Genomic DNA, 16,520 nt, shown 5'->3' on the forward strand with positions numbered 1-16,520 from the left:
TCATCTGACCCTTCTAACCCATGTTAAAACTAGAGGTACAGAAAAAGGAGATAATGGCCACTGCAGCCAAGGCCGCCCCGAACATTCTTGTCTTCAGCCAGTTCCTCCTGGCTTTGTTAGTACAAGGTTCAGCAACACACCTCTCCTCGCTGGCTCTTCCGCCACTTGTGTCAAAAAGTTATCATCAGTGATCTGCAGGAACTTCCTGGACTGTGTGTGCCGAGCTGTGTTGTCTCCAACAAGTATCAGGGTGGTTGAAGTCCCCCAGGAGAATCAGGGCCTGTGATTGTGAGGCTACTTCCAGCTGCCCTTAGAAAGCCTCATCGACTTCCTCCTGCTGATCAGGTGGCCTGTAGTAAACACCCACAACAGTGTCACCCATATTAGCCTGTCCCTTAATTCTTACTCATAAGCTCTCAACTCATTTCTCTGCCCCTGGATGGAACTCAGTACATTCCAGCTGCTCCCTCACCTCCACCACCTCGCCTCACTACCCTGTCCTTACTAAGAAGTACACAGCCATCCATGACAACATTCCCATCATGTGAGCTATCTCACCACATCTCTGGAATTCCAGTGACATCATGGCCCTGTGACTGCACATGGATTTTTTGTTCTTGCTTATTCGCCATGCTGTGTGCGTTTGTGTACAGGCACTTCAGAGAGGTAATCAAGCATCCAGGTTCCTTAGAAGGGATGAGAGGTAAGAGGATTCACCATAGCCATATACACCCTTGGTGTAGTTAGCCCTGTGATTCTCATCTTGAGAAGCAGCCAAGGAACATCTGTTGGTGCACTTGGTTGGCACAGCCTACTCTTCAATAGGAAGCAATGGCATGAGCATTGCCCCTCTGGACCCCACCCCCCGAGCCCTTCAATTTAAGCCTGTCTCACCAAACCAGCCAGCAAACTTGCCCTTTTTAGGCAGGTGGATCCCATTCCTCCCTATCATTAAATCCTCCCAGCCTTTCCTCGTAGGAGAGCTGCTCCATCCCTCTAATCAACTGAGTGGGCCTCTTCTGGACATGCTCCAACTGGTCAATATCCTTCCTGTGCTGACCCCAGAGCTGGATGCAGTAATCCAGGTGGGCTCTCACCAGAGCAGAGGAGAGGGGCAGAATCACCTCCCTCATCCTTCTGGCCATGCTGCTTTCGGTGCAGCCCAGGATGTAATTGACTTTCTGGGCTGCAAGTGCACATTGCTGGCTCGTGTCCAGCCTCGCTTCCACCAGCACACCCAAGTCCTTCTTGGCAGGGTTGCTCTGATCTGTTCATCCCCCAGCCTGCAATGGTATCAGGGATTGCCCCAAGCCAGGTGCAGCACATTGCACTGTGCCTTGTTAGACCTCCTGAGATTCACAGAGGCCCACTTCTTGAACTTGTCCGGGTCCCTCTGGATGGCATCCTGTCCTTCAGGCGTGTCAACCACACCACTCAGCTTGGTGTTGTCTGCACATTTGCTGAGGTCCTGTGTCATTAGTGAAGATATTAACACTGGTGCTAATAGGACCCCTGAGGAATACCAGTTGTTACTGATGTCTATCAGAACTCAAGAGCTGTTGACCACTACCCTCTGGATGTGACCATCCAACCACATTCTTATCCTTCTAACATTCCACTCATCAAATCCATCTCTCTACAACTTAGGAGAAGGATGTTGTGGGGGACCACGTCAAAGGCGTTACAGAAATCCAGATAAATGACATCTGTAGCCCTTCCCTTGTCAACTAAAGCGCTCACTCCATCATAGAAGACCTCTAGGCTGGTCAGGCAGTACTTGTCCTTGGCAAAGCCATGCTGGCTGTCCCAAATCACCTTCCTGCTTTCCATGTGCCTTAGATGAAGGATCCCTACTTCCCTACCTTCCTTCTCCTCGCCCTTCCTCCTTCCCTCCTTGATGAAAGCATCTTCCACAAAAGACTGGGGGTTGCTGAATTACTAGTAAGAAGAGCTGACATCACCAATGGTTTTTTCTAGCCATTACACAACCCTAGCAAATCAAAGCCCTTGAGGCAATGATGACCCAGAAATGAAAACTGGGCCCTCATCTAGCAATCTGTACAGACAGAACAGAATTTTTCCATAGAAAATCAATGTATATGCAGAAATAGAGTTTTTTGGTAACCAGACCTTAATAACAGAACTTTCACAATTCTGCATTGTAATAGAAATATTAACTCCATGAAATTAGAAAAAAGACCATTTTGAAAATCCATTCAAAGGACAGTAGTAAAAGTAACTATAGTTGCAGCTTTACATAAAAGCTCAACACAATTTGATTTTATTATTCCTTCCTAGAACTGACAAAAAACATTTTTTCCAGCTAAGAAAACCAATCAAAACTATAACCATCAATCCTTAAGACTAAATAATATCTAATCAGTCCCTCTTTGGATATATTTTGAGCAGATCCTCTTGTTCAAACCCCATTTAGGATTCACCAGTCTCAGTGCAGTGAGTACTGAGATAGCCTGCACCTCAAGCTCCAAAAAACACATGATCTGTACTAGGAGAAAGAACTACACAGACTGAGCCACAAAGCACACACACAGATCAACTGACAACATCAGTGCATGAACTCTCAGCTCTCATGGGACAACAGGGTTTTGTCCCAGAGCAGTTTTTTCTGTGTTGGGCCAGGCTTCTTATGTGGCCTTGGCACAGACGTTAAATGCCAAGTTTTAACAACATGAGAGCTACACTTCAGGTAGCCCCTTTCTCCTCTCCTTTTAGTCAACTCCACAGCCTAACAGCTCCGTCTAAACTTCAGTTCACATGGGTTGCTGCCACTTAGCATTTCCTACAACACTCAGATGTGCACTCCCCTAGGCTGCTGCCTGTTCTAAATAAAGATTTTTATGTTCCATTTAGCTGCTACTTCTATCCATACAGTCAAACTGCAAGGATTCTCAGCTACTCATAAAGAGAGATCAAAACATGAACGATAGAAACCTGCCATAAAATATGTTTAGGTGTATAGCATTACACTGAGGAATGGATTACAAACCACAAGATCTGGTATCTTTATCTTAACAGGCAATACCAGAGGATTCCATAGAAAGCCAGTCTCTTGAGGCAGATACATGCAGTACTTCCTCAGACTCATGGCAGAACACATGCCATGTCTTCATTTGTGAGCATCAACTGTTATGGATGATCCCTACAATGAAGGCACTGACTTGGACAACAGCTATTACAGCTTTATACTCTCATACAGGAGAGAGGTCAAGGGGTCCAGCTCAAGATCATACTCAATTATATGACCACTGCATCCAAATTCAACTTTTTTACCCTGCTAACAATAATAGGAACAAGACCAGCAGAAAAACATGTAACAGGTCCCTGCCATTTGCAATAGTGTGTTATTAAGTGTTTAGAGTATGCCTCAGTACAGCTCACTCTACTGAGGACAGAGCTATCAGCAAGACTAACATAGGACTAGTTCACCTGTTCTGCAAGAGATAAAGTGAGAAAGGACCTTCATAATTTTACATTTACAATGTAACACTCATTTATTCAATCTTTCCTGAAATATGACGCACACATAAATTAATATACAAACAACATATGCTAAGATACCTCATCTTTCTCTTGGGAAAGGGATACCTCACGTAACATGTGCTAACCTGCTTGTCTATTCTCAGTTGCAATTGCCCAGGATGTTTGTCCCAGCCTGGTGATGAAGTCAGTCTATCAACTATCAACTACCATAAAAACAGTGTAGAATAAAGTCAGCCTGTGGGATTCCAGAAAGCAAGCTAAAAAATACAGACTGAAGGTTTCGTAGGAAGAAAGGGGAAGGAGAGGCCCAAGGGAGGAAATTCACTCATGTTAAAAAAAAAAAAAATTAAAAATTCACAGAACATGAGCTGCATTCTAAAATCCCCTTTCTAAAATCCCCTTTTGTAGAGTTATCTATTATTAATACAACTGATGTTTATGCAAAGTACATTTGATTCAGGACTTTTTTGGGTCTGCCAGATGAGTAATTATCCAGTCTGATTCATGACTAATTTGGTTAAAAGTAAAAATGGGAATAGCACTCGGATTCCAAAGATTATTGTCTACATAGTGTTCAGTATTACTGAATCAATTCAGTAACTCTGAAGCAATGTCAGACTAGAACAGATTTTAAGAGAAGGCCATAAAATCTTCACATAAAAATTACAGTATCAATATACAAAGTTCTAACAAAACATTACCCTCTCAGTCATGCTTATGTTTTATCTACAGACCACATAATTTAGTTTCTAGACTTAATTCAATATTCATATACTGTCCTTATAATTACACAGAAAGAGAGCAGGGTTAGGCTGGTTTTGCAGAACTCTGAGAAGGAAAATTTTGATGTGATTTTGATGATGAATTTTTTTAAAAAAACCTCACATCCTGTGCATCATTTCATGATTCAAAGAGAAAAGGTTTCCTTTAAACTCTCTTCATAATATAAATAGACTTTAGATTATACATATTTCCAGATTCTAATTAGTATCACTTAATGCATAACCTTTAAATAAATATTACTGTAAAAGATCTTTTCACAATGAACACTTTCTAACACCTTTTATCTGGAATTGGGAAACCTGAGTGCCAGGCAGAGCAGGCTGACATTGCCAGAATGCAATCTCTGTGTTGTTTCTCCCACCTCTACCAATAGAGCTCACAATACTTAAAAAGATTCGGTGGCAATATTTTCAGAAGATGCAATGGATAACTAGAAACGGGAACAAAATTAAACTAAACCAGAGCAAAACGGCTTAGGCTTTTGTATGTCAGAGTTTTTTGCTATGACAATAATTCTAGCACCATTTCCAGCAAACAGAATGTATCAGCAGAACTTCTTTTGCTGGAGGTTCTATAAATCAGGTAAAATACACTGCCGAAGCATTTACTTTTGCTTCTATTTGACCAGCTGTGTCTATAATCTGTGCCAGCACAGCCATGGAGAGGGCAACTATGCAGTCATGAGAAGACTCATATTTATTCTTCTCATCTCACAATTCATAAGACTGAGTGCTTCCTAAAAGATACAGGCATCCTGACCTGGATGGTTTTTACTGAAGATGCAAAATTAAGAATGTTCCAGTGTTAGCCTCTGAAACCACCAAAGGTTGCAGAGGAACCAATCAATATGCTGTTGTATTCGAATTATATCTTTTGCTTATACTATGATCTAACATAGACAATTTGATTACCATTTCCTTCATTTCTAGCAGTAATTGCGCTCCTCCTGCTGGACAGAGGCAATCACCACAATCCAGCTTTCTGGCAGTGTGTCAGTTACAAGAGCTAAGAACGCTGTGAAGCATTTTCTGCAGTAAGAGGTAAAGCTGAAAGATTGCTTCTCTATAGAAACAGCTTCCTCCATTACTTTTAAAGCTATCACCTTTACCTCAGTATACTTAATGAAAAATGTTTGGGTTTTTCTTCCTTCACCCTTTAAAAATAAAGACATAAGTTTTAATTCGGAGGGAACTACTAACATGCTGATCACATTTTCATAATGCATTAATCAGTACTGTAATGAACTTACTATTTGAGGACAGCACTAAAAGCTATTTTAATTCTACAGCTTCTGTTTTATGCGTGATTTCAAATCCAAAGAGCAAAAATTAAGATGAAGGCACACCACCAAAAAATTCACAAGTATTTTTTAGTGAGAAAGAATAAGTTTGTTCCAAATGGCAGTTTAGAAAAAGTATCATCCAGTTCTTTGAATCTGTGCTAAACACTAACCCCTGTCGATTCCAAAAATGTAAGGTCTTGGTTACAGCCAAAATTTCAACAACAACAGAGCTTTTGTGAAAGACTGAAGGTGTTGGAGTCTTTGGAATGCTGTGGTACTTCAGCTTTAATTGATGTACAAAGACAAATCTTGCACAATGCTTGCCTAAAATCCTAACTGATAGTAACCAAATCTTCTGACCGGCCCTGTTCATGTGATGTCAAAATTACATAGTTCTGACAAATTATTCTGTGGCACAAAGTTATATAGCATCACAACCTTAGCAACACTTTAAAAAATCAGCGTCATGGGACTCTGATGTCATCTTCCAGGCAGAGATACTGACTAGACACACAAACTAGTAATTTTCTGTACTGCAGTATGTGCCCTGCAATCCTGCAGGTGTGAAACTGAGAAAGCTAAATACTCTTCAGTGTAACACTGACTTAACTAAGGTCTGAACAGGCCAGACCTGATGTGTCTACTGTTTTTCTAAATTGTGTAAACATATTTAGCTCCCTGGGGTACAGAATACTGCGTACTATAACACAGATCCAGTTTAAAAAGGAAGAGTATCATTTGAAATGTCCGCATATGCAAACAGATAAAGCCAAAAAAACCACAGCTGAACCTAAACAAAGCTAATCAGAACAAAGTACTCGATCCTTTTCATGACTGTAAATTTAGGCAGCCAAACTTAGGACTCTGATCCACTCTTCAGGCAAACACACCAAAATGGGTTAAAATAATTACTGCACATATATTCAGCCTCCTAATCTGTCACATCTTCTAAAGGGTAAATATTAAAAGTAGGCCTCCCTGCACATGGTTGAAATGAATCTATTTTTACCACCAACAAGACGTTTTAAATGTATTCATTTTTTGAACTTTAATAACTACTTCTTCTTACCTCTTTAGGGGTTGTAAAATGTCTGAAGTAAACATGATTTCCCTTTCCCTCTCTTGCACAGACCACCTCCAAGCGAATAACTTGGCTACCTTTCACATTACTTTCAAAAGCAAAGCTAACAGACAGAATTTAAGTTAATTACCTAATTACTAAGTTGAGGTTTTTTAGTATTTTTTTTTGTAATTAAAAATTATTAAACACAGTACAATAACTCAAGGTAAGTCAGAGCATTCAGGGAACTCTCACAATAGAATCACAGAATTTTAGGGGCTGGATCATCTAGTCACAACCCCTGCCACGGGCAGGGACACCTCCCCAGTAGACCAGGATGCTCAAGGCCTCATCCAACCTGGTTTTGAACACTGCCAGGGTCGGGGCAGCCACCACTTCCAGGGGCAACCTGTGCCAGTGTCTTACCACTCTTACAGTAAAAAAAGTTTTTCTAAGATCTAACCTAAACTTCCCCTCCTTCAGTCTGAACCCATAACCCCTTGTCCTGTCACTGCAGTTCCTAACACAGAGTCCCTCTCTGGCTCCTTGTAGCCCCTTCAGATATTGAAAAGTTGCTATGAGGTCTCCACGCATTCTTCTCTTCTCCAGGCTGAACAGCCCCAACTCCTTCAGCCTGTCTAATAAAAAGGAAACACTCTACCATAAAACTACACTATCTGAGAAGCACTATCAACTACATACAAAGGTTCTGTCTTTGGAAAATAACTCTCCTTCTAGAAGCACTGCAATACCCCATCCAATGTTCAGATCACTATCACTGTGCTTGACTCTGCACTTAAAGCTGCAAACCCAGTGCACAAGAATCCTTCAGAGTATAGAGAGTATAAAATTACTCTGTCCAGAAATGTAGTAAGGTAACTTAGTTTGTAAATTAAAAATCAGTTTACAAAGCAACTGAAAATAGAAGCAAAGGCTTTTACATTTAGTTAACCTTCTAAAACATTAACTTTACAAAAATCCAAAACGCAACATACCCTTAAGACATTTCTTAACTAATAAGGTAAGATAGGAATGAATATATTTCTTCACTAATACAGAAAGATTGCAATTTCATAATCCCTTTTTAACCAAATGCAGCCACAAAAATCAAAACAGCTCCCTCAGGTCCCAAAATGCCTGTAAAACGAGGTGATAATGAAAAGCTCATCTGCAGCAAACTGGAAACAAAGTGAAAAATGTGAGACCCAATCATTTTAAGAGCCATTTTACAGGTCTGTCTCAGTGTCTATGCAAAGATGCTCCAAGCAGACAGGTTCCATATTTCTGGACTCTCTTAAACATTTTTAATGGAAACACTGATACAGATAAAAAAACATTTAATCCCTTTGGAATTGAAGTTATTTTAAGAAACACTTGCAAGAAAGTCCTCAACCTTGGTACTTTCCATATAATAAAAATTTGCAACTATCCATGTGAATATAGTCCTTTTATCAGTTCTGGATTATCCAAGGAATATAGCCTTCCTACACTTTCAGCTCTCCTTTGACACATCATCTTCACAGACACTTTCATGGGAGTATCACATCCACTTCAGACTGACATGGGAGCAAACAGAAGCTTGGAAGGCTATGCCCTATTCTTGTCCAGAAGTAGAATTTTTCATTAAATTTAACATTCTTATTTTATATCATTGAGGATGCAAAATCATATCATAAACTTAAGTCCTCCAATGAAATGGAAAGTGGGACTTGCCAGTCTCCAGCATCCTGAAAGATGAATGTGACAGCACCAGTAGATCAACATGGAATTAAAAAATCTGCTGCACCTCAGTACATGGAAAAACTCTCACTAAAATTTAGAGCACACTATCTTAGTCTCTTCACTTACAACATCTGGAATGTTACCTAATTTTGAATATGTTTTAAACCTGGTCTCTAGACTTTTCTCTTTAGTGTCCTTGGGTTCATTAAAGTCCAGTACAAACACAAAGTCCATTTCAGATTTTGGCTAGAAGCATTTATGTTTCTTTATGAGCAAGATCTCCTAACATTTTCTTCAAAAGCAAGATACTGGCTGTGCTGTTCTGGCACTTTCAGGCACTGAACAACTTGCAAGCAAACCCCGTGAATATGCTGACATTACAGACAGCAGACATAAATGAGCACCAGAGACTTTACAACTTAACTTCCAGAGTTTTTTACTCTATTCCAATCTGTAAGTTCATTTTCTCTGTTTGTGTGTTCAACTGCCTTTTACTGATGACAAGATGTGGAAATATGATATCTGCACATAGTACAAGTAAAACAAACCATACTTAATTCTCCCTTAACCCACCTGACCTTTTCAAAGCAACACAAAATATTGCTTCAAAACCAATGTTTATTTTTCTCCCTGCAGAATGATAATGTTTTACTCACTTCTTTCTCGCAATATCAGCATTTTTACACAAGGTATTAGGAGAGATATATACTCTGCAGAAATTTACTCTGGAGAAAGTAAAAGGAAATTTGAATACACCTGAAGTAGTTACCTTCCTTCTTCCTGTACTCATAATCACTTCTAAAGGAATCTAATTGGTTCTCTCCTCCTTTCCTAAATTTCCATGAAAACTAATGTTGTGTTTTTAACACAGATAAATCACATAGCCTTTCAGAAGCATTTTTTGTTACTTACCATAAATAAGTTTGCTTACTTGATAACATATATCGAGCTGAACTCTCTTCACTGGCAACAACTGTGACAGCAGAAAAGTCTAATAACTAGATACCGAAACAAATTACATTGCAATACTAGCTATTTATTCACTTTGTAGAGAAAACAGATTCTTACCCAGTTTTCTTTTTTCAGCGGCAAAAAGTAGTAGTAATGGCAGAAATCAAGTATCAGCGTATAGGAACTAAGGATCTGAGTGTAGAAACACAGCTGTAAAAACAGCCAGTGATTGTCTTCACCAACACAATTATTAATCCTGCAGAGAAACAAAGTATGTACATGTAAAGACAAGATTATAAATACTTTAACACTGAAGTTATGATACTGTGAATAACAGACTTTATGATTACTTATGGAGCAAATGTAAGAAATACTGACTTATCACTACCCCCTCAATCAGTGATGCTCTCTGTGTTAGAGATGTCAGTTACTGTACAGAGTGAACCCCTGGCACTGCCACTTAAAGTGTAGATTGTGTTACTGAGGGCATTGCTTAGACCAGGAGACATAGTTGTCTGTGTCTGCACATGGCAAAGACACTCCTGCAATTTTAAGTAAGACTCAAGTAATAAAGTCTGCAAAATTTCACAATGATATGCTTTATCTTCCGCTACTCAATACATTTCACTGGTTGTGAACTACACAGAGTCCAAAAACTGGAAATGCAAACAAATGGTTTGAAATAAATGCAATCACAGGCTACCCCAAAGACAAATAAACGTGACTTAGGAAGAAGCCAAAGGCACATAAGATAGAACAGGCACCCCTACCTAGTTCAGAAACTCCTTCAACACGCTCCAAAAGGAAGGAGTAAAGGGATCACAAAGATTCTAGCTACATTAAGTACAAGATTAAAACCCTCTGAAATCTTGGTATAATCTACTTTACAGAAGTTACATGGATGCAACTTTACACAAGTATTGGCACAAACATCAGCACCAAGCTAAGCCATGATGACAGAAACACTATACTGGCACTATTTTCTGAAGCAGTAATTGACAAGTAGGGTAGTTTGAAGAATGGCTAAATCAACCTGGCGGGATCCTGATGTCAGTTCTGCTCTCTGCACTTCCTCATTGTTGTCTCACTGTAAATGATATCTCAGAACTACTTCCAGAAATGTTTATTTTCACTTACTCTCAGTTCTACCAGTAGACATAAAGAAAGCCTAAAGCTCTTATTTCCCTGCTCTAAGCGCCTAAATGATTAAGCACTACTGAGAAAGAAATATGACAAATGAGCAGCAGTCAAGACCACATACTTCAAAATCAAAGACTAAAACAAGAGTAGATTATTAGAACAAATGTCCTGGGTTTACAGAATCACAGAAATCGGTCAGGTTGGAAGGGACCACAGTGGGCTATCTGGTCCAACCTCCCCCTCAAGTAAAGCCAACCTAGAGCACACGATTACCATGGACAGTGGTGATCCATCCTCCTCACGCAATGTCCACAGCGACTGCAGTGGTGTGAGCGCTTTGGTCTCATCATGTTGCATTTGTTACATAATTCCCAATATTCTCGTTCTAGGTGAAAACATAAAGACACGTTAGAGAGATTTAAATTCAAGATACGAGTATGCTCAAGGTAAATCTGTCTGCTATTAATTCCAAGAAAAATACCATGATCTGAGGATAAGAAGCATATAAAAAACTTTTTTCCCACTAAGACCTTAATTAAACTGGAAGATGTTACTGCTACTCTGTGCCAGTTTTCTCCTCCAAAATCATTTCTCCTCCTGTATATTTCTACAGAGTAATTATTACAGCACAAAAGCTGTCACTCAGACAAGGAAGACTGTAACTCAATTATTTCCTTACACTTCTACTGTGAAAAAACATCTCTGCTAGACAAAATCATGATACCACCTCCCTGCTATTTCAAAACCTCCTGAGGAAATACTGCTACTGCCAGCTAACTACAATATGATACACAACAAACACTCCAGGAGCAACATCCATCTCAAAGCTTTTTAAGACATGCATCTCACCACAAGCAATTTTACACATAAGGCAATCAAAAAACAGATAGAGGATAGGCTTTTACCTACAAATACACCCTATTTTTAAATGCCTAATGTGAGATTCTTTAAAAGTCAATCTCCAGAGACACTGAGTAGCTGAAACTACCAGAAGCTACTATTGCTCAGTTTATCGCTTTATCTCAAATTGCACCACCCAAATTAGAGGAATTCCATGAAAATGAAAATTCAATTTTATGTTCAGAAAGTTCATCTTTAATGGGAAACAAATCACAACCACACTGTAAGTAATTCCAGTCACAAAAGCCTGTATTTTCTGTCTTTAAGTAAAACGGGTGGATAACTAAGAAATGTAAATACTCTGACTTGTAGATTCTTCCTAAATAAACTTTTTTGATATGTAGAAATTTCTTAAACCCCAGTGAGGGGAAAAAAAAAAGAGCTCAGTTTTTACCGAGCATTTTACTGAGGCATTCTGAAACTTTATACTGCAAAGCACTGCCCCTATGTAAACAAAATAAAATTAAATTTAGAACTTCTGAGACACCTGCAGGCAGCTATATAATCTGGTCTTTCTTGCTGCAAAATAACATTTGGACACTGGTAGTAAAGAAGCTGAATATCTGAGATCATTAAACTGGCAATAATGACAGATAGAAACTGATTTACAACCTGTTCCCATAAATCTAGTGTCACAAAGGTGTCACTCACTAACAGGGTAGCTATAAGCAGAGTTCAGAAACATCCCAACTCATTTTTGAATACTGTTTTTGCCATACAGAAATGTATCTTCCTGTTGGCCTAGAGAATACCACAGAGCTAAAGTTCTGCTTTTGCAAGGACAAACCCTGTGATCAAATCAAAATACTGATGTCACAGTCAAGCCTGAATGTTTCATCTTCAGCAGTATCTATTAAATATCACTGCCATAGGACATGAATGGACCATGCACGGGTTGAAGAGCTATTCAAAGGGATACCTTAAATGAGAAGGAAACATTTGTGCACAAAGGGAGTTTATACCAGTCCTGGTATTTTGCAGGTAAATGAACATTCCATTGTTCATGTAACTGTAACTGCACTGAGTGTCTTCATCCTCCAGCTCAGGCTGCACAATCCATGTTATTCTTTCTGCATCAAGAATTCTGACTGCAGAACCCAAGTCTGAGGCACCTTATATTTTACCGGATCAAAGGATCAGTTGCCAGGAGCAGAGAGAACACTGACATAAGATTTTCTGCAATCAGTGTTACACACCTGAATCCCCAGGAGATACACCCCTTCCTATAATTGTCTGCCCAGTTCATGCAGATCATAACATCAGCTCTGAGGTTAAAAAGTTCATGTTTCCAAACACATCATCCCAGACTTTCACTACCATCTGGAAGACCGAGCAAAATCTTCCTCCTGGCATCCACCACATTGTAAGACAAGACTGAAATACTCACCCCTCACTGCATTTAATAAATTATCTACATTGAAGAAGTATTATCTGTTAATATGACAAAGCTCATGATATTTAGTAGCCCTACTTTATTTCAAACTGCTGTAAAAGCCCCATGCATTAGGTATGCACCTTAATAGCATCAAACAGTTCATAAAAATAATGTCTTTCTCCATGGAGAATCATTAAGGTTTCAAATTTCCTCCAACGTCTGGAGCATCAGATACCATGCAGGAACTGTGGGATAAATTCACAAGAACAGAAGGGAACTGCCACATTAAGACACCACTCTACAGAAACTCAATATAATTAGCATCATGTTTGTTTGGTTAACAGCCCATACAAACACAAGCCATTGAAAAGAGAAAAAAAATGGGTAGAAAACACAGGTAAAATCCAGCCTATGACTACCTTCCACCACCATTTTCAACATCTTATAAATTTACTTCAAAAAAAAGCTATAGAATTGAAATGACTAACTGTCTCAATAACTATTTTTTATTAAATATTATCAAGTGAGAAGTATATGTAATATGTCTGAAAGCCAAGAATGCAAAAAATTGTTCCTGTGGGAAAATTTCCTAGCAGAAGGTCCTACAGAACTGAACTTCTGATGGAATACAAGTTTTGAAAGAGAAGCTTTGACTCTCCACAAGGGAGAGTGACAGAAATTTACAAGTTAAAAACAGTGACAACACTTAATCAGCAGAGACAGCTCACGGTTTCCCTCAAACCTCACAAAGTCAAATTGATTCCTAATTACTTTGAGGATAATAAAATAACTTTGATTCAATTATACAGACACAACTTAATGTACCTGTAATTGGTATCTTTGGATTTTCAGGTAGCTTTCCTGGATCCGCTGCTGAGGCTCTAAGCAATGAAACTATACAAAACAATGAGCAGAAGTAATAACCTGAAAAAAATAAATAAGCATTTGTCATGTCTTTTTCAGGTGTACAGAATATCTACTATATGCTACATCAAAAATACAGATGCTCCAGCACTGAGCTGAAAATTACTCAGCCTTCTCATTCAATTCCAGATATATCTTTTGGTAATATATGGTCTACAACTTTAAGTACTTGCCAGTCTTAAAAAAAAGATAGGAAAAGGCAGCAGTTGACAGTTCTAACAGCATCAGCAGAATGCCACTATGACCATACTACTGTTTCTAAGAAGTTCCTCCACTGTCTTATCAATCAAAGACCAATCACTCTACACCTCAAAGCCTCTGTGTGAAAGAATATTCCCATTAGCGCATCTTCACTTCACAGCTGGTTCCAGACACAATTCAAGCCTTTTTTCCAGCAAAATCTATTAGCACAACTCATAAGAGCTCACCCATTCAGGGACCCATGACAAAACGAACAAAACTCAGTTTGCTGCCAGTCATAAGTATTACCATCCCAAATTCTGAGAAGCACTAAGAGATGTGGACCTGAAATCCGGTCAACACGTTCTAGTTACAGGACGTGAAAGCCATATTAATGTTCTTCACCAGCTTCCACACAACCAAGTCCTACCATAACACCTCTAAAATGAAGCGTCTCAATTTCTCAGAACACAAAACATGCAGCATGCTTCCCAGTACTCTTATCCTTTAGCTTTCTGACCTCTCATATATGCCAAGTACTGCCCAGAGATACTATCATTACTAGTAGAAAAAACAGCAAAGTTAAAATGACTTACACAAAACTGCCACAACTGAAATATTTCCTTCTTCATAGTGAGGAAAAAGGATAACCTTTGGAATGAAGATTGTATTGTACAACCAGATGAAGATAATTAGGCCCATGCAGCACCAACCCTGAGGGTCGACCACAAAATGAATTCGTCGTCCCATTGAACACAAACAGGTAATAATCTGTCACGACCCAGGAAGAACAGATAATCCTAGAGAGATAAATAAAAAGAGAAATTTGAAAAAAAGAGTAAATTGACTAATATCATGCAACCTACAGGGTTCCACATACATTCAAATAAGAAAGAAAAAAACCCCTGTCGGCTGTTGATTTAAGGAACATTTCATATGCATTTTTCAAGTGCCAGGAAAAGAAACATTTTATGATTTCATTGATTAATTATATCTCACTAACATTTGTTATCAAGATGCAAGTGAAACAAGTACCTGGGAAAACTATTAATAGGTAAAGCATGCAAGTGTCAGTCAGGTGGCAGCAGCAAAGGATATAAATAGTAAAGCAAAGTCTTCCATCAAAACACAAAGGTTGCAAAGCAAACAAGAAATACAGGAAATGATTTATGTTATACAAAGATTCATCCCACCTATCATAGTCCCCCCACTGTATTTCATGATTGTTTTTTGAAAGCTTGTAAGCTGAAACTGTCAAAAGCTTCACTAGGAATTTCTCCTTTCTTCCTTGCTTTAGAAAACCTCCTTCATGACATTCATTGCAAACCAAGAGAGAAAGGAATCACCACCCTAACATCTTTCACATAGATCAGAAAGAAGTATCACACAATAGTAAGTTTTCTCACTATTAATCACACTTAAAATGCCAAGGTTTCCATTCTGATAGTTTAGTGCGCTGGAGTCTTTTTTGTTTTAGACTGAAGAAACCTCACCAAGTCCTACATGTGAACTTCAGAACTTCATAAACTGATCTCCGTAGAAACACGGCACTAAATCCTAACCATCATTCAGCAGAACCTTCAAGGGAAGGATTACTACTGTTACTTTTTTGTCAAGCTACCTGATCTACTCTCCTACCCATCAGTCTTCCTGATTTCTGGGCTTCAGAAAGCTTGTCCACTTCAGACAGATTTCCTTCCATTCTGCTCGCTTCTATTTGACACATTGAAATTGTGTTCATCACTTTCTCAGTCAGACATACGTGTTTCCAAGGGTTTTGCTTACTCGTTTCATGTTTGACTGTCCTCAATTGCATTTACAATTTCTCTGCTTAATATTATCCACAAGTTTCATTAATGCCCCGTTTTCTTTTTTCTAGATATCTAATCAAAATCAGACCCAAACAAGCTGTCATTCTTCCACACTTCTCCTGTGTACTATTTATGATAACCCTTTGTTTGCCATCTTCTACAGCAATAGTGTTCCCATTCAAATACAGCAGAGTAACAAGTGTTTATTTTTTCATATAAATAAACCGATTTTTCTAACACTTGCTCTAAAAACCTTATTTTATATCGAATACAGATACTGTGCTGCTAAAATTAATCTTTAAGTTCATGATCATCCATATTTACTATTCTTTTTAACTTTACCACATGCAGCATGCATGCACCACAGACTTACATACATGGTATTAATACACTACACACATATATACACTCTCTAGACACAAAATGATGTAGTATTATACTCCTGAATCTGCCAGGTTTAGAACAAAAAAAATCCCACATTGTGCTCTTCTAAGCATGCACTGATGAAGGATCGGTCTCATCAAGCAGACATGCTGTTGAAGAAGGTGGGCAGACTGCACATCAGGGATGCTGAAAAGGAGATGGACAAGATCCCCTCCAAGTTCCTGCATCTACAGAAACCCCCACTAAACCAAGGAGAAGCAGACAGAGCCTCAGCTTGTCAAGCTGGACATGGAGATGCAGAGTGCTACAAAGTCTGGGAGTGAGCTCCAGCACGAGGATGACAGTTCCTACTCCCTCTGAAGCGCTATCTAGGAGCAAGTTCTGAGCCCTGGCAGTAGGCATGGATGGGAAGCTCTGTTAAAGGAAGCCTCTGAGCTGTCTGTGCCCAAGTCCTGTGCCAGTATGGGAAGGACAGAGTAAGGAACAGTGTCCCCTTGCTTCAGGGAC

At 39.1% G+C, this 16,520-nt stretch overlaps 1 protein-coding gene across 1 annotated transcript in view; it reads right to left on the reverse strand.

The window, feature by feature from the left end:
* ZDHHC21 (zinc finger, DHHC-type containing 21) overlaps nt 1-14,618 on the reverse strand; it is a gene marked incomplete at its 3' end in the record, with an annotated part of 16,554 nt that extends 1,936 nt beyond the window's left edge. Inside the window, exons 1-4 of the mRNA XM_009071345.1 lie at nt 14,415-14,618; nt 13,540-13,638; nt 10,713-10,824; nt 9,417-9,555 (exon numbers count right to left, since the gene is read on the reverse strand). Of these exons, the coding sequence (XP_009069593.1) occupies nt 9,417-9,555; nt 10,713-10,824; nt 13,540-13,638; nt 14,415-14,568 (504 nt within the window). The remainder of the gene's footprint in view (nt 1-9,416; nt 9,556-10,712; nt 10,825-13,539; nt 13,639-14,414) is intronic.
* Between the last annotated feature and the right edge of the window lie 1,902 nt (nt 14,619-16,520).

This window comes from Acanthisitta chloris, unplaced genomic scaffold (assembly GCF_000695815.1).
Source record: "Acanthisitta chloris isolate BGI_N310 unplaced genomic scaffold, ASM69581v1 scaffold15523, whole genome shotgun sequence".
In the NCBI taxonomy this organism is placed as follows: domain Eukaryota; kingdom Metazoa; phylum Chordata; class Aves; order Passeriformes; family Acanthisittidae; genus Acanthisitta; species Acanthisitta chloris.